A 23,965-nucleotide genomic window follows, 5' to 3' on the forward strand; every position below is an offset into this window, starting at 1 on the left:
GGTTTACAAACACCATTCCCCTCCTTTCCCCACAACAGACACCCTGTGAGGTAGGTGTGGCTGAGAGAGCTCTGAGAGAACTGTGAAGAGCCCAAGGTCACCCAGCTGGCTGCATGTGGAGGAGGAGCGCGGAATCAAACCCAGCTCTCCAAATTAGAGTCCACAGCTCTTAACCAACTATCCCACACCGGCTCTCTTAACGGCTTAACTTGTCCCTTGATAGAAGCCAGCCTGGGATGGCCACCAAAGATCCCCACTGGCATTCCACACCCGACCTTTCACGACCCGAAGGAGTTTCAAAGTGGTTTGCCAATGCCCACCCTTCCTCTCCCCGCAACAGACACCCGCTGAGGTAGGTGAGGCTGCGGGAGCTCTGACAGAACTGGGAATAGCCCAAGGTCAACCAGCAGGCTGCCTGTGGAGGAGTAGGGAATCGAACCCAGATTAGAGGCTACCGCTCTTAACCAGGACATCAAGCTGGCCTTTTGTCTCTTTATTGGGATGCCAACAGCAGATCGTGTGTCCTGAGAGGGGGGCAGCCACCATGAGGCCCATGACAAAGCAGCAAAAGAACCAACAATGAAGAACGATGAGGACCCTTCATTTTTGGACAAGAAGTCTTGTGAGAGGGGCTTTATGGCTAAGGAAAGGACTTGCTAATTGGCTCTGACCGGGAAGGCTGTCATCCGATCCACCTACGGAGTAGGCCTGGCCCGTCTCTCGGAGAAAGCAGCTCCTGCCCACCGGGACCTATAATAGCCGGAATTCCACAGGGTCACGGCTGAGGTATTTTAAACACAGGCTTTGAAACGGTGGGGTTGACGGACAGAATAAGACCCGCTCGGCCAGCTGTCCAAGGAACAGCGGGAGAGAGAATGGCATCGCCGTCATTCGGAAAGGAAACGATCCCGGTCCTCTGTCACGACCCCGTTATTTGCCTGCTGGGCGAGGGGAAAGAAAAACAGGCCCCAAGATAGCTCAGGAGGCACGGAAAGAGAGGGGACAGGAAGGAATGACGGCACACGCTAGCAAGCATTTTGGGGAGAAAAGGAAACGAGTTACATTTAGAGGAGAGGTATGGATGGGATCCCAGGATTTGCTCTTTTCTTTTTTTTTTTTGTTTTGGGAAGATTGTCCACAGCTGTAAAGGACAGCAATGGTTACCCTATTCCAGGGATAGTCAAACAGCAGCCCTCCAGATGTCTATGGACTACAATCCCCATGAGCCCCTGCCAGCGAACGCTGGCAGGGGCTCATGGGAATTGTAGTCCATGGATATCTAGAGGGCCGCAGTTTGTTGGGAACAGCTGACAGACACCCTGACCCGAATGGGTCACCCTACATCAGCTGTGACTTGACGGCCCTGTCTGCAGCCAGCAGGACACGCCAGGCAGATTTGGGATACTGGGTCTCCCTGACCATCTAGTTCTTTTTTCAGTTAGGCGGTTGGGAAAACGCTGCAGCCAGTTAAATTACTTTCTCCTCACGCAGGGCGAGAGGAAGGACAGTTTGTTCATGACTGAGATTTCTTCCTAGGGAGTAATAGGGAACAAACCCTCCCCAGAAGCCTATGAAGGGAATGGGTAAATCTTCGCCCCATCATGAAATATTCCTGGTCTCAGCAGAAACAAACAAACAAAAATATTCTGGTTTCCCTCCAAATTTCTCGAAGAAGGAACCTTCACATTTGCTTCAAATATTGCTTCAGACAAAATCCGGTTATAGCTTTGGGATGCGTAAAACCATCCCCTTTCCTACGTTGTTCTCCCCAAAATTCTTCAGGAAGGCCCTTCCCTCTTTGCCAAATCATTTCCCGCTGCCATGAAAATGATTATGAAGGATTCCCGGCCCTGGCTGAAGGGCTGAGGGTACTTTTGGCATATGCCAACCTCCAGCCCAACACTGGAGACCATTGAGACCCATCGGAACCCCAGGAATCAAAGACGCCAAACATGAAATCGTAAGCTTTGGCCTTGTAATTGCGTCCAGAAAGTCTTCAGAATGATATATCTATTGCATGATTGTTCTTCTCCAAGTTTCTTCAAAATCGATATCGCCCAGTGGGCTGTTTTCAGTCAGTCCTCCTTCCCCTGTTTACTTCTCTGAGGTATGTTCAACATTTCTGTTTTCAAAGTGCAGGATAAAGTGATGTGGGAAGAGAGCAGGGGGAGGGAGCCCATGGAAAACGCCCCGAGCCATGTCCTTCCCCGTCACAGGGGGAAAAAAATCACAGTAAGAAATCAATGAAAACGAGTCACAGAATCATTTTTGTGTGTAAAATTAAAAAAACAACAACAACTTGGCATAGGATGAACCCTTTCGACGTCTCGTAACAGTCGTTTCAGGCGTGTTCGTCTTCAAGAACTGCCAGTCACGTTTCAAGTCAGCAGAAGATGATCCCAAATTCAGTCACCGGAAAGCAGAAGCGATGAGGCTGAAAATTAAGGCAAAGCTCCACCTGCCTCTCTTTTGGCTTGAGCTCCTTTGGTGTTCTTCCCCGCAGAGCGGCGGAAGAATTCTGCTCCGTCTTTCAACGACCGCCCAAAAAAACCCCATCCAACTCAGCTCAGGCCCCCAAAGGAAAGCCAGCCTTCCCAAGGAACTCCTCGTGGAATTTGCCTCGACTCTGTGGATTTGCAGGCCAGAGCGAGCTCCCAAGGAAACAAAGATATCCCTTCGCCGAAGAGTTCTAGCCGCTGCTATCCAAAGCGAAATTTGAGTCTGTATTTAACCGGAGGGGAGTTCTTGCGCGGCACCGTCATCGGGACCTTCGGCTTGGCCGGGACAACCGCCGTTTTTTTCTTTTCAGGAACGGTGACAGTAAAGGAAAGTTCCGGCGGTTCGACTTGTTTGAACCTTGGGAGGAAATGGGTGGAAAGGTGCTGGGGCTTGACTCGGGGGCTACACCCGCGTTTCGCTTTGCCCCTCTTGTTCAAAGCCACGAACCATTCTCTTCCCGATTTCTCAGACCGGTGAACCGCTGAGGCGTAGGTGTTATAGCTGTTCTCTTGAAACCTCTCCCTGAACTTGCAGTCGTCGGTAAATTTGGCCTGCAACAAGAAATTGAGGAAAGTTACCCAAAGAGATTTTGGTTTTGTTTATTTCGTTTTCCTGGATCGGCAATTCCCAGCCTTTCAGTATGATGACACAGAAGTCCAAAATTACTTGGTCTGGGGACCCACCCAAAGATGGTCCAAGGGTTTTTTGTTGTCCTAGAACAGTGGTTCCCAACCTGGGGGTCGGGACCCCTTTGGGGGTCGAATTACCCTTTCACGGGGATCGTGGCAGGGCAAGCAGCTTGGCCAGGGGGGGCGCCATCTACACAACAGCCTTGCGAGGTAGATCGAGATAGAACATTCATCTGTCTAGAGCAGCAGAAAAGAACGAGATCGGCATGGTGGGACAAGAGGCAGCACTGAACTGAGAAACCCCAGAAAAAAACCCAATTTATATACAATCATGAACAATGGATCTTCACGCCATTGGTCAGTTTCAGCTTAATTTCTGTGTAAGAATCCTTGCATAATTTTATGGCTGGGGGTCACCACAACATGAGGAACTGTATTAAAGGGGCGCGGCATTAGGAAGGCTGAGAACCACTGTCCTAGACAATGACCTTGGCAACCATCTAGTTCTGGATTCTGCTTACTGCAGCACCTAGTCAGATGTTTTTGAGAAACCAACACACATTCCGCTCAGCTCTATGAGTACAACTCTAGCAGCACAGTTCTATCAGCCTTAGGCTGACCCTGTACTGAGCAGGGGGTTGGGCTAGATGGCCTGCATAGCCCCTTCCAACTCTACAATTCTAGGATTCTATGACTGGGACTGGCCCAAGGTCACCCAGCTGGCTGCATGTGGAGGAGTGGGAAATCAGATCCGGCTGTCCAGATTAGAAGCTGCCGCTCTTAACCACAACACCACGCTGGCTTTACACATGGAGGTTACATATCAACCTCTGACCACCCTCCCCTCTTCCACTCCTCCCTAGAATCCCCCCCCCTTGGATTCCAAGATACTAACTCCAGAAACCAGTGTGATATGTTTTATTTCATACGTGGTGGGAATAAAGTACCAACTAATGTATAGCATGGAAGATACCATCTCCAAGGTCAGATCATCCTTTCCAAAATGCAGGCGGGGTGGCCACTGGGAAGGGCTGGAAAACAGCCCGCTTTCCGGACCTGACATTTGGGATGTGCTAGTCTTTCCAGTGTGACTGGAAGCACATGCCCAGGAGCATTTCCTCCTAGTGGTACATGTAGCACATGCTCTGGGTTCCCAGGGCCCCACAGCGAGGAAGTAACCGCTGACTTCTGATGACCTTTAGTGGGGTTTTCTAGGTAGGACATGTTCTGAGACAGTTTACAATTGTCTGGCTCTGTGTAATAATAAGTTTTATTTTTATAGCCCGTTCCTTCCTGGTTGGCTCAGGGCAATTAATAAAGTGTAAAGTGACATTCATAACAGTTGGTAACCATTTAACTTTCCAAGGGCATCCTGGACTTTAGTGATGGTCTCCCATCGAGATCCTGGCCAGAGCCAGCCCCCTGCTTAGCTTCAGAGATCGAACTAAATCAAGCTAGCCTAGGCCATGTCAGTCAGGAGAAGAGAAGGTGTTCTGACTGAGCAGTGATATCAGGGCTCTCTCAGCCTCATCTCCCTCACAGGGTGTCTGTTGTGGGGAGAGGAAATGGAAGGTGATTGGAAGCCGCTTTCAGACTCCTTCGGAGAGATAAAAGAGGCATATAAGAACCAACTCTTCTTCTTCTTCTTCTTCAGTAATATCAGGGCTCTCTCAGCCTCATCTCCCTCACAGGGTGTCTGTTGTGGGGAGAGGAAATGGAAGGTGATTAGAAGCCGCTTTCAGACTCCTTCGGAGAGATAAAAGAGGCATATAAGAACCAACTCTTCTTCTTCTTCTTCAGTAATATCAGGGCTCTCTCAGCCTCCCCTCCCTCACAGGGTGACTGTTGTGGGGAGAGGAAAGGGAAGGCAGCTGTAAGCCACTTTGAGACTCCTTCGGGTAGAGAAAAAAGCCATATAAGAACCAGCTCTTCTTCTTCAAGAAAGAAGAATTAAACACCTCACCCCACTTTCCCAGTCCTGCTCCAAGGCCCTTCCTTACAGTCATGTTGATATAAAACCAGAGCTAGGCTTGATCTCCTTTTTGATATTAATAACAATAACAATAAATAGTAATCATATTTTTAAATGCTTTAACCCATCCTCCCTCAAAGGCTCAGGCCAAGTAGCAACCTACATAAAAACAGCAAAATACCAATACTTGATCTATTAAAACATTCTACAGTCAAATTGGTTCACAACCACTAGCGGGGGGAGTAGTGTAGATCTCAAATATGGTGAGGCTTGGCGGATGTTTTGGGCAGAGAGGCCAGCAATTCAGTGTCCAGTTTCCTGATGGAACAGCTCTGTTTTACAAGCCCTGTGGAACTGGCCCAAGTCCTGCAGGGCCCGGATCTCTCCAGAGAGAGCATTCCACAATGCTGGGGCAAGCACCGAAAAAGCCCTGGTCCTGGTCAGGGCCAGTTTGACATGCAGGCAGGAAGATCCTGATATCGGATCTCCCACTGCACATCTCATCTGGCCCTCCTGTTTCAAACAGTTCAGAAGTTCCTCGTCTTGTCTCAACTTCCTGACGAGTTCCATGATTTTTTTCCCCACGAGTCAGCAGAAACCAGAGTTTCTCGCACGATCAGCAGAATGCAAGAGAAGGGAGTCACTTAACCAGCCGTAAAGGGCACCAAAAGCACACCGCTCACCACGCCGACACCTCAGGTCAGCCGTAAAGCCAGTCTCGGCTTTTCTGAAAGCACAGCGGAGCGTGGCGTGTATTTCCATAACGGAAGGATCGAGGACTGTGACAAGTGCTCATTTGTCAAATCTGCCGTGGCTCGAACTATCAATCTGAATGAAACATAATATGCGTGTGAAATGCGGAAGTACCAAATGCTCAAGCTGCAGACGCTTGTCAGTCTTCAAGCAGCGGCTGAACGAATACTTGTCATAGATGCTTGAGGCTGATCCTGCGTTGAGCAGGGTGTGGGGCTAGATGGCCTGGATGGCCCCTTCCAGCTCTATGATTTTACAGAAGCGGCTGGACAGAGACTTATCCTGGATGCTTTTGGCTGATCCTGCCTTGAGCCGGGGGTTGGACTAGATGGCCTTTCTGGCCCCTTCCCACTCTAGGGTTCTCTAAGCAGCGGCTAGACAGATGCTTATCCTGGATGCTTGAGGCTGATTCTGCACTGAGCAGAGGGTGGGACTAGATAGCCTGTCTGGCCCCTTCCAGCTCAAGGATTCTATGTTTGAGAAGTTTTTCCACCAATATTAAATTGTGATTTGGGTGGAGGGCCTGCAATCCCAGCCGTCTTTTTAGCCCCATCCATAGACCTAGCAGGACTGCTCCGTTTTATTTCAAGCCCTGCGGAACCGACTGAAAGCTACTTGGAGACTCCTTTGGGTCGGGAAAACCAAGGTATAAAAACCAACCCTTCTTCTTCCAAAGCACAAGAAGTCATCCAGGTGCTATCAGGCAGGCAGGCAGGCAGATGGGTCAAAAGTGTATTTCTCTTTCTGCTCACTGATCGAACCAAGTGCGTCTTTATCGTAGGGCTGCCATCCTCCAGGTAGGGCCTGGAGATCTCCCAGAATTACAGCTGAGGACGACAGAGATCAGTTCCCCTGGAGACCATGGCTGCTTTGGACAGTAGACCCTGTCCCACTGTGCCCCACCCCTCCCATCACCTGAAACCCCACCCTCTCCAAGCTCCACCCCTCAAGTCACCTGGGATTTCCCAACCTGCAGTGGGCAATCCAGCGTTCCCATCTGCAAGTCTTGCAGGGCTTGGGAAAAGCTCCTTTCGGCTCAAGGGAGCCAAGTCTGCTCATTCAACCCAGGCTGTCCTCCCCCCCAGCCTCAGCCAACAGTTTCCCACAGCAGCCTGGCTTTCTTCTCTTCTCCGCTTGACAGGAGGAAGAAACAATGGCTTTAATTAGGCACGTTCCCAAATTTCCCTGATTGTTTATTGTGGCGGGTCGTGCAAGACCCGAAGAAGAAGAGTCCCGACCCCCAGGCAGAAAGCTGCGCTAAACAGCTCCCAAACAATACAAGGGAGGGAAGATGAGGGCCCGGCAAAGAGTTTGCCGTAAATCCAAGCAGACAATTCCCCGTGATTGCCTCCCCAAGGACTTGGTTATCTGTATAGACATTTGGCAGGAAGATGTGTGTCCCGTCCATCAACACAACCTCCTCGGCTTGGAGAGATGTCAAGGGTCTCCTCGTTAAGAGCGAGGATGGGAGAAGGATGCAGGTGTGGAGCAGCTGGATCTCGGGCCCACCCCGTTGCTGTTTATGAACAAAGCTTGACCTCTTCAGACCTCGGACAAAATGGCCTCTGAGGATCTTTTCCCTCTCCCAGCAGCCCTCCTTGGAGCTATGGGGCTTATGTTTGTTCTCTCAGGGAAAGTTCTCTCGGGGTTCCCAGTCCGTCCCACCATCTTTCAGGAACTCAGTCCCCTCCCCGATATATGCGGTAAGTTGGGAGTTGTTAACATGTTGCCCTCCACTCTGATGCATTCTCCAGACAAGAGGACATAGGAGAAGAAAGAAGACACCGATTCAGTAGATAGAGCATCTATTTTGCAGGCTGGAGAAGAAGTTGGTGGTTATATCCTGCTTTTCTCTACCTTCACAGCAGTTTACAATCGCCTTCCCTTCCTTTCCCCACAAGAAGAGCTGTTATTTTAATTAACGCTGCTCTTGTGAGTTCTATTGCGACTAGATTCAAGTCCAGTAGCCCCTTAGACCAACAAGATTCTTGGGGTATGCGCTTTCAAGGGCCAATGTTCTCTTCGTCAGATACAAGTCAGCATGGAGACCTTATATCTATTTATTAATTTTTATTTTTTATATATATGTTGTCTTTCTCCCCAACGGGGAAGCAAAGCAGCTTCTATTGGTCTCTTCTATCTTATTTTATCCTCACAACAACCTTATGAGGTTGGCCAAGCTGAGAGTATGTGACTGGCGAAACTCAGATGGATGGATGGATGGATGGATGGATGGATGGATGGGGGGATGGGGGGATGGATGGATGGATAGATGGATGGATGGATGGATGGATGGATGGATGGATGGATAGATGGATAGATGGATAGATGGATAGATGGAGGGAGAGAGGGAGAGAAGGAGAGAGGGAGAGAGGGAAAATAAATTAATCCCACCCATTCGGGAAACCCTTCCAGGGCCACCAAGAAACCCCAGGGTTTCACAAAACACTGAGAAAGCCCGTTCTAAGCAAAGCTGCAGAGACACACGGCTGGGATTTCGAAGGCGCTTCCAGTGTGACTGATGGACGCCCCAATCAAGTGTTATCAGGGGCTCCATCCAATACAACAGACGCCTGTTCTGAAGGTCACTCCCCCCTCCTAATCTATGTCCGGCCACCCGAGGCCTGAACAAAAGGCGGAGGAAAATATCGATGGGATCTCGTCGGAGGCCACTGAAGCAAGCCCTCAGTTTCCCTGCCAAGATCTCTGTCACCCAGAAGAGCAAATCCTTTGTCTCTCGGGACATTCATTTTGCTCCGCCGTTTTCGCCATCAATGAGCACAGAATTCTGAAACGAGATAAGAGGCTGAAAATGCCTCTGTCAATGCAAGCTCGGGAGGCGAGGGAGCCTGCCTGCCACTATTCCCTGAGGGGCCTGACAATTACCTTTACGACGGAGTTATTAAATCCGCCCGGTTGCTGCCTTGTTTTTGTTTGGCTGAGAGGTGAGAGGCTGTAGATCTAGGTCTTGCCCAGAGAGCTCTTACAAAAAAGATAAGCAACGGAAATAACTTTTCTGGGCGAGAACAGACGTTATGTGGCTTTGTGGGCCACGAATGCTAAATGTCGGCATCATATTGCACATCTAGTGGTTGACATAGGGTTGCCAACTCTGGGTGGAGAAATTCCTGGAGATTTGGGGATGGAATCTGGGGGAGGGAGGGAGGTCCTGAAGGATGTGAAGTCAGTCTAGGATAGGGATTCCCAACCTGTGCCATTTTCCAAACTTGATAACAGGTCTTGGGGCATCATTTGGGGACATCCCACTTTCCCCAGCAGGCCCAACGGCAAAGCCCAAGTCTGTACCAGGATGGGAAATGGCTCATCTGGAAGAGGCTGAAGACTCTTCATCTTGTGCTCTGGGGCCATGATTCTAATTGGGCACTGCACTCGTGGGAATTGAGAACCAACCTCATCAAACTTGAGTGTGTCCAGAGGAGGGCAACAAAGATGGTGAGGGGTTTGGAGACCAAGACGTATGAGGAAAGGTTGGGGGAGCTTGGTCTGTTTAGCCTGGAGAGGAGACCACTGAGAGGGGATCTGATAACCATCTTCAAGTATTTAAAAGGCTGCCATACGGAGAATGGAGCAGAATTGTTCTCTCTTGCCCCGGAGGGACGGACCAGAACCAATGGGATGAAATTAATGCAAAAGAAATTCCGTCTAAACATCCGGAAGAATTTCCTGACTGTTAGAGCGGTTTCTCAGTGTAACAGGCTTCCTCGGGAGGTGGTGGAGATTCTTAAACAGAGGCTGGATAGCCATCTGACAGAGAGGCTGATTCTGTGAAGGCTTAAGGGGGTGGCAGGTGACAGTGGACGAGCGATAAGATTGTGAGTGTCCTGCAAATTGCAGGGGGTTGGACTAGATGACCCAGGAGGTCCCTTCCATCTTTATGGTTCTATCATTCTATGACTCTATGATTCTAAGTCCTCCTGCTAAAGCAGCCATTTTCCTTAGGGAAACCAATCTCTGAGCTGTAATTCTGGGGGATATCCAGGTCCCACCTGGAGGATGACATACCTCGTTGGAGGTCCCTTCCAACTCTATGATTCATGTCTAACCGCAGACCCAACCTGCCTACTCCATAATGGGCGAAGGGATGCTTCGAGTCTCCTCTCCTTGTCTAGAAAATACATTGTCTCTGCTTGATACACCTCCCCGCTCCGTTCACCAAGCCCCTCCACTGAGATCCTCCTCACCCCAATCCTGCCCACTCCCAGCTCTACCCCCAAAGGAAATGCCTGATTTCCCAGTTGAGAGCTGGCAACCCCAGAGAAGGGCTCAGAAAACCCATTTGCATTTCAGCTAATGGGCTGCCCCCCCCCAAACACACACACACACACACACACAGAGGCATGCTGTATTAGAATTACAAAATGTCTATGGAGATTAGAAACTCAGTAAAGGGGGGGGGGGTGGAGAGAGAGAGAGAAACAGCAGCCAACAGCCTGATTTCAGGCATGTTTACTCTTCTGTAAACACCACAGAATAAATTTGTGGCTTATTACACCCAAGGAAGCGCGCGCAGGACTGCAGCTGCATGCATGTGGCAGAGAATTTGAAAACAGAGCCATCTGCGTCGGAAGCTGAGCGCTGCCAGGGTGAGAAGACCACTCCCGAATGCAACCCCCCATTCAAGCAAAAAGGAGCGCTTTTGCCCCCATTGCATTCCTTTTGCCGTCCCAGCAAGGAAGGCGGGAAGGAGAAGCAAATGCCAAGACATCGGTTCCCACCCTTCCTCTCCGTAGCCCCACATCATGGGGGCAGCTTCTCCCGAGCGCCGTTTCTGCTCAGCCCCATCCGAACGCCATGGGTGTCAAAGAGCTGCCTGCCGTGATGGACAGGCACAGTGCTTGCCCCTCCGGACTCATTAGCCCATGAAATAACTTGGCCAGGCCAAAGGACGAAAGAACAACAGATGCTCCTTTCACATTATCGGCATTACTGAGCCCCGTGATCTTTAGATGTTTGGCTCAGGTTTCGCCTAATTTCCTCCCGTTCTGCTCCAGGCTCAGGACTCACAGATCCTTTCGGTCCTGAGCTTGTCTTAATGAGAGATCCATCTATAAGACCCTCTCTTGCTGGCATCAGGGGTGGAGAAAGCAGCTGTTGGACTGTGTGAAATTCGAAGAAGAAGAGGAAGCGGAAGAGGAAGAAGAGGAAGAGGAAGAAGAGGAAGAAGAGGAAGAAGAGGAAGAAGAAGAAGAAGAAGAAGAAGAAGAAGAAGAAGAAGAAGAAGAAGAAGAAGAGTTGGCTCTTCTCTCCCTTTTCTCTCCCTGAAGTAGTCTCAAAATGGCTTAGAGTCACCTTCCCTTTCCTCTCTCCACAACAGACACCCTGTGAGTGAGGTGAGGCTGAGAGAGCCCTGATATTTCTGCTCGGTCAGAACAGCTTTATCAGTGCTGTGGTGAGCCCAAGACCACCCAGCCGGCTACATTTGCGGGAGCGGGGAATCAAACCCAGCTCACCAGATTAGAAGTCTGTGTTCCTAACCACCACACCAAACTGGCTCTCAAGGTTTGGGTTCTTACCTCAGAAGCCCGAAACCAGGGCTGGCCAATCTGTGGCTGTGGACTACAATTTCCAAGAGAAATTGGGAATTATAGTCCACATCTGGAAAGCCACAGTTGGACCACCCCTTCCCTAAATGGTCTAGGACAGGGGTAGTCAAACTGCGGCCCTCCAGATGTCCGTGGACTACAGTTCCCAGGAGCCCCTGCCAGCATTCGCTGGCAGGGGCTCCTGGGAATTGTAGTCCACGGACATCTGGAGGGCCGCAGTTTGACTACCCCTGGTCTAGGATAATTGTATCTGTGGGACCACCTCTATGTCCCCCATAGAACAGTAAGACTGAGGGCGCAAAATCTGCTCAGGATCCCGGACACCAAAGAAATCACACTGGCCCCAACCAAAGCCCTGTCCCCAAAAGGACAGTCTGCCTAAAATGATCAGGGCCCTGTGGAACCTCAGGCAGTTCCGCCAGGCCTATAAATGGAGCTGTTCCGCCAGGCCTATAAATGGAGCTGTTCCGCCAGGCCTATAAATGGAGCTGTTCCGCCAGGCCTACAATTGAGGCCCTGAGGCAACATCGGAAATCCACTAGCTTCTGTCCAAATCCACCAGATTTAATTTCCATCGGAGGGTTTTATATAGATATATATATATATTACCCCCTCTCCCCTTTTTTCTCTTCCAAAGAAGGATGTCACCTTCAGGAAATATTAAGTTCTGTATTTTTAAAATCCTTAAAAGCCTTTTTCAATAATGTAAAAATTCTCATTTTTATGAATTTAATTGCATGCTTCAAATGATGCGATCTGCCCTGAGCCTTCAGGAAAGAGCAGAATATAAACATAATAAATAGACAATGCTGTAAAAGCCCACCCTCCAAAGCAGCCATGTTCTCCATCACCTGGAAAGCAACCGTAGCAGCTAGGGCCTCCAGCTCCCACCTGGAGGTTGGCAACCCCACAGGTGATCAACATCCTCATAGGGTTCACACAGCCTTTGTAATGTGTGAATCCACTTCCCACTGTGCAGAGACACAACACCCACTTGCCTTCTTGTGATCCTGGCAGGAATACCAGCTGTTTTTTAAGGGGTCAGGTGGGTCACCCTATACGGCTGCAAACTGCATGAGGAACATTAGACCAGAAGCTGGCCAGGCCGGTGACAAAGTCAACAAGGTCAAGAGAAGGTGCTTGACACTTTCTCTGCTCCATTTCCTAAAGCACACAGATCTGCAGAATCAAATCTCACCGGAGCGTTTCCCCCTTCGATAAGCACCAAAAGTTGCTGCAACATTACTTTTCTAGCAGATCACAGACAGCATTTAACATATCCTGGAAAGGCAGCGTCCGACGTTCTGTTACTTACACTTGCGTGGAGTTTTCCTTTTTTTGACATCGCTAAAAATTTGTTGCTGAAAACTCCTCGTATTCCTACAATCCCCTGAGACACAGCAAATATTTCCAAAATACCTAGGATGACAGAAACCCCAAAGTAAAACACAGTTTGTTTGTTTGTTTTTCCCCCCCCTCCACAACACTGCAAAGAAAAGAGAGAGAAAGAAAGCTTATGCATTGTCTTTCCTGCAAAGGAAAAAAGAAAAATAATTCCCTAGCTTTGTCATTTTAAGCTTAACCGGTGATTTCACAGTTGATTGCTTCTTGCTGGCTTGCTTGGCTTATCTGAATATACATTTATTTATAGACGTCCTGAGGTTTTAAAGGACACAGCTCAAGTGGGACAGAAGGGGCAATTTGATGACGGCTTACACTAGAGTTGTCCAATTGCTCTCAGCAGGAAGGCCGCAGTAGAGGAGGCTGGAAATATAGCTCCCAACTGGAAATATAGCTCATCTCCAGGCAACAAAAATCAGTTCCCCTGGAAAAAATGACTGCTTTGAAGGGGGGACTGCAGAGCAGAATACTCCACCGAAGTCCCCCCTGCCCCAAATCCCACCCACTCCTGGCTTCACCCCCAAAGTCTCCAGGTCCTTCCCAACCCAGAGCTGGCAACCTAGCCTTGGGACAGTCACCCACGCTCAGACTAACTGACCTCACAAGGTCATTGTTGTGGAAAGGTCAAATGGAAGGAGGGGAAACCGTGGTGGACAAAGGTTTGCGTCTTCTTTAGGGACAAAATGAGGCATAAGGATTGACATAAATGAAGGCATCTTCAGAATCAGAGAGAGCAGGTTGAATCAGGGCTCCTCAGGATACAGGGAGAGAGAGCACAGATTTTTGCACAGATTTTTGAGGAACATGAATGCCCTGTGACTTTTGTTTTCGCTGTAGCTTTAAAAAAAACACACAGAAAGGTTTTCCAGCCTGGCATGTTTTAGAATAATTCAGAGTAGGCAAGGACCCTTGGTCCATTTCCAGTCATGACATCAATGGCAGATCCTCTGAGGATACGCTGGAGAGCCAGTTTGGTATAGTGGTTAGGAGTGCGGACTTCTAATCTGGCATGCCGGGTTTGATTCTGCGCTCCCCCACATGCAGCCAGCTGGGTGTTCTTAGACTCGCCACGGCACTGATAAAGCTGTTCTGACCGAGCAGGAATCTCAGGTCTCTCTCAGCCTCACCCACCTCACAGGGTATCTGTTGTGGGGAGTGGAAAGGGAAGGCAAATATAAGCCACTTTGGGTAGAGAAAAGCGGCATATAAGAACCAACTCTTCTTCTTCTGAATGCCTTTCTCTGACCCGCACAGAACTACAGATAGCCACCTGGGCAAGCTCCTATCATTTAAACTGTTTCCTCAGTGGCTAACAAGGTTGATGAATCATCCCTTCTCCCCTCACAAACACTACAGAGATGAGGTAGTTAGAACATTGATTTAGGGTTGGGGAGGCCTGGGTTCGAATCCCTTGTTTGAGATTAAATTTACTGAGAGACCTTTGAAGCACTCTCTCTCTCTCTCTCTTTCTCCCTCCCTGACTCACCTACCGCATGTGGTAGAATAAAATGGAGAAGGAGAACACGGCTGCCTTGAGCTCCGTGAAGGAAAGCTATAATCTGAACTACTGGAGCTCACCAACCTCCAGGTGGTGCCTGGAGAGCCCCCAGAATGACATCTGAGCTCCAGATTGCAGAGATAAATTCCTCTGGAGAAAATGGCTGCTTTGTAAGGTGGACTCTGTAGCATTATATCCTGCTGCGGTCTCTCGCCTCCCCAAGCTCCATCCTCCTCAGGCCCCACCTCTCAAATCACCAGGAATTTCCCTGGCTGCTGTTGGGAAGCCCTTCATGAGGTCCACCAGCAGGGCCAGAACTCCAGAAGGCTTCCCACTGTTGCTCCCCAAGCATCCCCACCCCAGACAGAGCGCTCCACTTGGACCTTGTGGCTCATAGCCACTGATGGGCCTCACAGAATCATAGAGGTGGAAGGGACCGCAGAATGCTCTTAAGCAGGGGTAGTCAACCTGTGGTCCTCCAGATGTCCATGGACTACAATTCCCATGAGCCCCTGCCAGCGTTTGCTCTCTCAGCCTCACTTCCCACACAGGGTGTCTGTTGTGGGGAGAGGAAAGGGAAGGCGAATGACTGTTTCGGATAGAGAAAAGTGGCATATAAGAACCAATTCTTCTTCTTCTTCCCCAGTAATCTCAGGGCTCTCTCAGACTCACCTCCCTCACAGGGTGTCTATTGTGGGGAGAGGAAAGGGAAGGTGATTGTAAGCTGTTTTGAGACTCCTTCAAGTAGAGAAAAGCGGCATATAAGAACCAACTCTGCTTCTTCTTCCATGGAAGAGGGGAAATCTTCCTTTTCGTACTCATGATTGGGGTGCAGGTTGAGGCCTAACAAAAGAGACCAGCATTTTGGGAAGGACGGCTTTTGCCAAGCAGGTCCATCAGGCGCGAAGGAGGGCATTGCTGCTTCTTTTTTACGCCTCATTTTTGGTGCGCAAATATTTATGGATCCTGCAGAAGAAACGAGCGGATAAAATAAGAAGCGAAACGACACCGAACAGCTGGAGGCAGATGGATAACCCTGGCCTGGCGTACGATGAGAGGAGACCAATGCAGCGGAATAAAGAGGCCAGGGGAAGCGGGGTGAGGAACAGTAAATTGCTGGCACAATGAGCTTGTTTCAGCAAGAATGGCTCAGGGGTGGTGTGATCGCTCCCGTCCTTGCAGGGTAAATAAAAGGCTCGGTTAAGGAGCTTTAATACACAGGCAATTTGCATAAAGACACTTCTGTAGTGGGTAGATGGCTCTCTACCTTGCTACCGAAAACCCAGTGTCCTGGGAATGGTTCTCCTGCAGGGGATCCCTGAAATTCATCGACTTCAACCCTTCTTCCAGATATCAGACCAATCCTTGAGGCACGAACCTCCACCTTGGATTCGCCAGCAAATCAAAGCCAATTTAAGGTGACCCCATAGAGCAGGGGTGACCGAACTGTAGCTCTCCAGATGTCCATGGACTACCATTCCCACAAGCCCCTGCCAGCATGCATCCGGAGAGCCCCACAGATCTGGGGGTCCATGCAAGCGATATTAGGATCTGTGAAAACCTTGAGTCCAGGAGCACCTTAAAAGAGAAGAAGTCCAACAGGGGAGTCGTGTTGGCCTTTCTCCCCAAAAAAGAAAGGGGAAATTAGATTTAAAAGGTAAAGGTATACCCTGTGCAAGCACCGGGTCATGTCTGTCCCTTGGGGTGACGCCCTCTAGCGTTTTCATGGCAGACTCAATAGGGGGTGGTTTGCCAGTGCCTTCCCCAGTCATTACCGTTTACCCCCCCAGCAAGCTGGGTACTCATTTTACCGACCTCGGAAGGATGGAAGGCTGAGTCAACCTTGAGCCGGCTGCTGGGATCGAACTCCCAGCCTCATGGTCAGAGCTTCAGACTGCATATCTGCTGCCTTACCACACTGCGCCACTAGAGGCGCTAAATGAGATTTACATTGGAGCAAATGCTTGTGAATCCTTAAGGCACCACGAGATTCCCGTTTTCTTGAGGAAAGAGGGAGCCGGACTTCTGGCTGAACGCGACTGCCACAACCGCTCAAGTGCCTTGTGATCTGCATGTGCAAAAGGAGATCTGGCTGGCAGGTAGGAACTAGGCCTTCCCCTCACTGCTCCGGGGCTGTGCCGCTTCAGGCTGCAGGTCAGGGGTGCTTTGCCTGACAGGAGGCGGATTCCTGAAACTTGAGAGCTGCAGGAGAGGCCCAGCAAAGAGCGCAGAGACGTTCAGAGGCCAGACGGCTCTCTGCTTTGGGCAGAGGTGGCGATAGCTGGCCAGTTGTGCATGACTTAGGGCGACCTCCCACAGGAGTTCCAGGGCTAGAGGTGAGCAGAGCAGAGGTTGGGCATGGCCTGCCTCTGTGTAGCAACCCTGATTTTCCTTGGTGGTCTCTCATCCAAGCACTGACCAAGGCTAAGGCGGCCAGCTCTCAGTTGGGAAAGACCTGAAGACTTTGGGCATGGTGTGCATGGATTCAGGGCAAGGAGTTTAGGCACATGGAGTTTAGCACTATGCAGGCTAAAAAGGCAAATAGGATTTTGGGCTGTATCCAATGGAGTATTGTGTCCAGATCACGGGAGGTGATGGTACCGCTTTACTCTGCTCTGGTTCAGCCTCAATTGGAGTCCTGTGTTCAGTTTTGGGCACCCCAGTTGAAGAGGGATGTAGACAAACTGGAGCATGTCCAGAAGAGGGCAACAAAGATGGTGAGGGGTTTGGAGACCAAGATGTATGAAGAAAGGTCGGGGGAGCTTGGTCTGTTTATCCTGGAGAGGAGACGGCTGAGAGGGGATCTGATAGCCATCTTCAAGTATTTAAAAGGCTGCCATGTAGAGGATGGAGCAGAGTTGTTCTCTCTTGCCCCGGAGGGACAGACCAGAACCAATGGGATGAAATTAATGCAAAAGAAATTCCATTTAAACATCCGGAAGAAGTTCCTGACAGAGCGGTTTCGGAGTGGAACAGGCTTCCTCGGGACGTGGTGGGTTCTCCATCTTTGGAGATCTTTAAACAGAGGCTGCATAGCCATCTGACAGAGAGGCTGATTCTGTGAAGGCTCAAGGGGGTGGCAGGTGACAGTGGGTGAGCGATAGGGATGTGAGTGTCCTGCATAGTGCAGGGGGTTGGACTAGATGACCCAGGAGGTCCCTTCCAATTCTATGATTCTATAGGATTCTAAGTCCACTCTCCAAGCAGCCATTTTCTCCAGGGAAACCAACCTCTGAGCTGTTATTCTGGGGGATCTGCAAGTCCCACCTGGAAGCTGACATACGTCGCAAACCCTGCTTAGCTTCCAATGAAATCAGGCTAACCCGGACCATCCGGGGCAGGGAAGGAGCTGCCATGGAATGGCAGGATTCGGTCTCTCTGGCCCTGTATTTCCCCTCATTCCCCCTGGTCATCCATATCCTGCTGCCAACTTCCATGTTTCAGGCAGCTTCTCATAACTGGGGCTTCTCTTAACAGGGCCCTGCTGTCTCCACCCTGGCTGTTTGGGGCTCAGCCGGGCTGGCTTTCTTCTTGGCAAGTTTCTCTCTCATGATGCTTCGAACCCTTTTGGAAAAGTTTAGTCTATTTACTACTGCACTACTTGCTTTGAGGTTTTTAGAGGAAGAAGAATAAGAAAGATAAGTGGCTGCCTCGGGCAGGAATTGAAAGATTGCAAACAAATGCAACTCTCACAAACACGGACACTTGCAGAGCTCAGGGAGAAAGTGTGGTCTCGTGGTCAGCGTTTGGACCAGCGCCATTCCCCATGCCGTGGTGATAATTGATGGGAAATAGGGGTGCCAATCTCCAGGTGGGACCTGGGGATCCCCCTGGAATTACAATTCCTCTCCAAGCAACAATTCCCCCAGGAGGAAATGGCTGCTTAGAAGGTGAACTGTGAGGCATGCTATCCCATCCAAATCCCTCCCCTCCCCAAACCCCGCCTTTCTGTAAGCTCTGCCCCCAAAGTCACCAAGCTTTCCCCTACTCTGTTGGGAAACTTTGGGCCACGTATTTATTTGCTGCATGACCTTCCTTGCTGCTGTGAGAGCAAAACAGAGGAGGGGAAGGCCAAGGGTGCAGCTCTAAGTGACTTATAATGGTTGCCAACTCCAGGTAGGAAGATTCCTGGAGCCTGGGAGTGCCCCAAGGCAGCCATTTTCTCCAGGGGATCGTTTGGAGATCAGTTGTACTTCCAGATAGATTTTTGTTTTAATTAGTGCTCTAGACAAAGTGTGACGAAAACAATATTTACTAGAAATCATTTGAGCACTAAGCCTTAAGGAGGACTCCTCCCCTAGATCAGGGGTAGTCAACCTGTGGTCCTCCAGATGTCCATGGACTACAATTCCCATGAGCCCCTGCCAGCATTCGCTGGCAGGGGCTCATGGGAATTGTAGTCCATGGACATCTGGAGGACCACAGGTTGACTACCCCTGCCCTAGATGACACGTTTTGTTTGCATTCAAGCAGCTGCTGTTTGATCGCACCAGTAAAATTTCTTATTTACATTTTTTTTTTTGCCTTGCACAGACTCATCTTTTTTGTTTAACCACCTGGAGGATGGTCTCCTGATACGAGTGGGACAGAAATGTAGAGAGCTGCAGAAGTGCTGGATTCACGGCATCCCGTCCAGCCAGGGTGTAAACCTTTTTTTTAAACAGAAAAATATTCAGTCATGTGACCCCCCGCCCCCCCCCCCCCCCCCGCACCTGCATGCTGTCAAGTGGTACAGCTCAGGCACAAACTTACTACATCTGGGAGAAAAAGCTGCTCTAGATTTCCAAAATGGGGGGGGGGGGGTTCCATCCCTCAGAGCTGCAAAAGCCCCTTGAAAGTGCATTATGAAAGTACAGAATAAGCCCTGGACAGCTGAAATTCAGAAAAAGCCCCGGCTTGGAGGTGAATGTTTCAAAGTGTCAGTGTGCTGAAGTCAATCCTTTCGTGCTTTTGGTGATACAAGAAAAAGAGGAGGAGGAGGAGGAAAAAGAGTTGTTCTTTATATCCCACTTTTGACTACCTGAAGGTGTCTCAAAGCAGCTTACAATGGCTTCCTTGCCTCTCCCCACAACAGACATCCTGTGTGGGAGGTGTGGCCGAGAGAGCTCTGAGAGAACTGTGACTGACCCAAGGTCACGGAACTAGCTGCATGTGGGGGAGGCGTGGGGAATTGAACCTGGTTCTCCAGATTAGAGGCCACCACGCTTAACCAGGACACCAAACTTGCCTCCAAGAAGGAGGCAATAACCTGAACTGGGACAGTAAAACTTCCAGGGGTTGGAAGGAATCATCTTCAAATTTACTTGAGAGCCCTTCTTGCTCCCCAGTGCTCCAGGCCTATTAATTTTTTAAAAATGGATTTCTTTTCATTCTTTGCCAGCCGAACCCTAGGATCGCTTTCTCCATCCCGCAGAATCAAAGGAGAAAAAGCTGTCCTCGGCTTGTACCACTTCACGCAGCAGGGGTGAGCTCCCGTTTGGTGGCTTCCCCAGGAGAAAAGGAACCCCCTGCAGGTAGACAGAGTCCATCCCGGGGAGAGGAGACGCCCGCAGGTTTCTTCCTGACACGGATGCTCCAAAAGTACGGAGCGGTTTCCAGAGGAGGGAATCAAGCGGGCACGGGGCGCGACCTGTTCCCCCCGTGCGGCGCACATTGGCGCGGCCCGGGAACCTCAGGGCGTCCACCGATCCTCGCCCGCTTGCGCGTTTCACTATTACACCCTCGCCTCATTTGCATTTGGAACGCTCGGTCCGATTCTGACGGACCCGATTGGCTGAGCACGGCCCGAAATATTAGCATTTTCGGCCACAGTGCCCGTCTGCGCCACCTTTTGAACCACATCTAAGGGTTTGTGCCCTGACCCTGATAGGCAAGGCCAGGCCAGGCCAGGCTCGGAAGCTAAGCAGGGTCGGCTCTGGTCGGCACTCGGATGGGAGACCAACCAGGGATTCGAGGGTTGCAACAGGCAATGGCCAATCGCCCCTGAACGTCTCTTACCTTGAAAAACCCTCCAGGGTCGCCATCAGTCGGCTGCAGACTTTCCCTGCACTTCCTACCACCTCCGTCGTGGATTTTTAGGAACTAGCATTTTACTTCCGAGTAGGCCTGTTTTGGGGTTGGACTGTTCCTTAGAAACTCATGCGGGGTAGCGTGAGGTGAAGCGAGGGAGAGGGGACCGGAGGGCAAAAAGCCCCCCCCCCCCATTATGGAAAGTGAAACCTGAATTTTTTTCCTCCAGAAATGAAAGCGCACTTCCTTTGACGCTGGCCCTGGGCTATTCCACCGGTAAAGCCCGACCCTGGGTCCCAGTCTTTCCGATCCAGGGTGCCCGTTATAAGGAGCTTCCGGCTTTCCTGACCTCCTTCATCCGGACCTGTGATCCGCTCACCCTGAAACCAATGGGGGGGGGGAGAGATTTCGCCCGCCTCGGAGCGCGATCCACAGCCCGTCGAAGCAGGTGGCAACACGTCCGTGGAAGGAGCGCGCTCCTAGAGTGGGAGCCAACCGCTTCCTCCTCGGTGACCTAACCCTATCTATAGGTCGGGGGGCGAGTTTCTAGCGCGTCGGGCCGGAGGGATCGGGACCCGGGGACACCTCGCAAAGGATAAATGCATGAAAATAAAAGCCCGCTTTGAAAAACAGTCCCAGAAGCACACAAAAACAAAATCCCCCCGACCGAGATCTCCAAACCAGCTAGCAAAATGCCTGTTAAAGCCCAGAGGACAGGCAAGGGGCTGAATAATAGGACCCCCCACTAAGACCCCCCCCTCCGCCGCCCACCCCCGTGCAAGGCGCCGGAGAGGAGGGCGCCCCACTCACTCAAGAGGCTGGCTTGGTGCGAGCCGTTGACTTTCCCATCGGGGTGGATCTGCAGGTGGAAGCCGATGCCCACCCGGCAGTAGAGGCTGCCCGTCCGGCGCCCGGAGGGGCTCCACTGGAAACGGCTCCGCTCCGCTCCAGAAGGGGAGGAATAGGAGGCAGGACCCGAGGAAGCGGCGGCGGCGGCGCTCCCAGTCCCCGAACCGCCGCGGCCGCTTCTGCTCCCGCTGCTGCTGCTGCTGCTGTTTTTGGCACGGAGCGCCGCAGCCGCGCCTGGGACTTGCGCGCTGGGGGGCCGCGTCGCCGGGTGTGCCCAAGCGCAGAGGATCAGGTGGCCGAGGAAGAGGAGGCACAGGCGGGAGGAGCCGCTCATGCTTCCAGTCCGGGGGAAGCGCGGGGCATTTTGCAGAGGCTGCTGCTGCTGCTGTTGTGGCTGCTGCTGTTGCAGCCGCCGCCGCCGCCGCGCCTGGGGGCGGCCTGGGAAGGCATGGCCGGGCCCGCCGGAGGGAGAGCGCGCTCCGAGAGCGCAGCGCCGGCCCGGGGATATTTATAACCGGGGTGATCTCACAGCTCGCTCGACATGCCTGGAGTCTAAAGGAGGCTCGCTCCGGCGGCCCTAAGGAGGCGGCCTGGGGGGCGCCCCGCAGCGGGCGGCGAGGAGGGGGGAGGATAAGAGCGTCGAGGCGAGGGGTCACCCCTGGCCAGCCCGGGGACGCGCGAGGGGGAAGCGGCCGGGGGTCCCCAGCGGCGCTTTTGCACACCGGCGGGGTCGCTTCCCCCCGATGGGGACTCGCCAGTCATGCACCCAGGCAGGCAACTTAGACTGAGGGTCTCTCTTCTGTCGGGGGGGGAATGTTATTGCCCCCACTCTCCCCCTAGAAGTGACTGAGGGCTTGGATCGGGACTTAGGGCTCTGCCCGGTGGTTGGCATCGAGGCGGTAGAGAGCCATGGAACTCCCCGCCACTGGATCAGGAGAAGAGAGTCCCGCGGGAGCGCCTTAATAACACACGATTCGTGGCAGGGGAGGCGCTTCCGGGAGTCACCGCTCGCTTCCCCGATTCAGGCCAGTTACGTGCATTTCAAAGGGGAAAGAGGACAAAGAGGTGCAGCCCACTCCCCTCCCCCCCCCCGCAAAAAAAGGTTTGGCTTTGAGACTTCTTTGGGTAGCAAAAAGCAGGGTATAAAATCAACACTTCTTCTGCTTCATCATCCCCACGGTCGGCTTGTGCTTGCTACTTTGCACATGCTCAGAGGGACGCTCTACTCCCTTGGGGATTCTTTTTCAAGGAGGGCTTAGCAAAGCGTATTTGCCGACGTATCTGCTTGAACTTTATCGATGCGTTTATTTCGAACACAGAGGTTGGCGGCATCGACGGTTGCCAACCTCCAGGTGGGGCCTGGGGACCTCCCGGAATGGTAACTGATCTCCAGACAACAGAAATCAGTTCCCCTGTAGAAAATGGGGCTGCTCTGGATGGTGAATTCAGCAGCCTGAGTTCCCTCCGCTCCCCAAACCCCGCCCTCCCTTGGCTCCACCCACATATCCCACGGGAACCTCCCTTCCTGTAGCTGGCAACCCAGTCTTAAGGGTTTTCCGAGCAAAAGGGGATGGACAGTAGGAAAGTCTAAGGAGTTGGCTTTTGCCCGGGGACGCCACGGAGGTGAGGAGGGACCCTTTACTGGACTGTAATTTCCATCCTATGGAGATGCCTTTTCCTGTAATAAAGAGGCTTCGAATTTGTACGGCGCTTTCGGCGTTCAAAGCACTCGACATAGAAGCAAATGCCCTGCAAAGTAAGCTATGGTTCTCATCTCCTGGGTGGGGCGAGTGAGGGAAGGAAAGAAGCGAGCCTGGGTCTCCTTGCGAGTAAAGAAGCCGCGAGCGGCGCTTTCCGAGACCGAACCGTGCCCTGGGTTGCTTCGCTGGGCATCTGCCTACGGCTACCTGGCCCTGGGGGGGGGATGCAGATGGGCTTCTCGCCGGCCCTTCCCTCCAACCCCCCCCCGCCCACCTGCAGCCCCCCCTGTCACCGCCGGAGTCCTTGGCTGTCCCTGGGCTGGAGCGCTGGGAGGCATGAGTCATCCCTTTGCGTGCCGTCAAAGACCAGGGTGGGGGGGGGGGGTGTCCCGGAAAAGGAAAGGAGCAGCCAAGCAAGGACGAGCTTTGTCTTTTTGCATCCCTCCAAGGAGCTCTGGGTCCTCAACAGGCCATTGCTGCATTGCTTCCACACAACAACCCTGTGAGGGGGGCTAGGCAGGGAGAGTGGGTGGCCTCAGGCAGATTTCAAGGGGGAGTTTGAACTCGGCCTCCTACGCCTGCCTCCAGCCATCCATCACCCCCACCCACTGCATCACTGTCTTTCTCTGTGGCCAAACCATGGCTCTCCAGATGTCCATGGACTACAATTACCATGAGCCCCTGCCAGAGGCAGATAGTTGTAGTCCATGGACATCTGGAGAGCTACAGCATGGCCACCTACGAACACAGTGTTCAGCTAAGTCTATATGATGCAGCAATGCTCCAATTGCATACTTTCTACCGCAGCATTTAAGGCGGGAAACACAGCAATGCTAACTACTGAGATGAGGCAATGTCATTTTTGCGCAAGCCATGGATTTGGGGAATTGCCATCAGCAAAAAAAAAGGGGGGGTCCAGGGCTCTGCCCTCCTCACTTTACAATCTAAACCAGGGGTAGTCACTGTGGCCCTCCAGATGTCCGTGGATTACAATTCTCATGAGCCCCTGCCAGCGAACGCTGGCAGGATCTCATGGGAATTGTAGTCCACGGACATCTGGAGGGCTGCAGTTTGACCTACCCCTGATCTAA

The 23,965-nt window shown here is 51.7% G+C and overlaps 1 protein-coding gene across 1 annotated transcript; it reads right to left on the reverse strand.

Moving 5' to 3' along the window:
- Positions 1 to 1,290: 1,290 nt before the first annotated feature.
- FGF5 (fibroblast growth factor 5) lies at positions 1,291 to 21,581 on the reverse strand. Its single transcript, XM_077302314.1, has 3 exons — positions 21,136 to 21,581; positions 12,733 to 12,836; positions 1,291 to 3,050 (listed from the first exon to the last, which is right to left on the reverse strand). The coding sequence occupies exons 1-3, from the start codon at positions 21,506 to 21,508 to the stop codon at positions 2,700 to 2,702; spliced, it is 828 nt and encodes a 275-aa protein (XP_077158429.1). The 5' UTR covers positions 21,509 to 21,581; the 3' UTR covers positions 1,291 to 2,699.
- Between the last annotated feature and the right edge of the window lie 2,384 nt (positions 21,582 to 23,965).

The sequence above is a fragment of the Paroedura picta genome, chromosome 10 (genome assembly GCF_049243985.1).
Source record: "Paroedura picta isolate Pp20150507F chromosome 10, Ppicta_v3.0, whole genome shotgun sequence".
In the NCBI taxonomy this organism is placed as follows: domain Eukaryota; kingdom Metazoa; phylum Chordata; class Lepidosauria; order Squamata; family Gekkonidae; genus Paroedura; species Paroedura picta.

Coding starts and splice junctions, on each gene's coding strand:
- FGF5 (XM_077302314.1), bottom strand. CDS start 21,508: ATGAGCGGCTCCTCCCGCCTGTGCCTCCTCTTCCTCGGCCACCTGATC. Junction 12,837..21,135: donor GCACCAAGCCAGCCTCTTGA/GTGAGTGGGGCG, acceptor CTGTCATCCTAG/GTATTTTGGAAATATTTGCT. Junction 3,051..12,732: donor AAGGAAAACTCCACGCAAGT/GTAAGTAACAGA, acceptor TTCTTGTTGCAG/GCCAAATTTACCGACGACTG.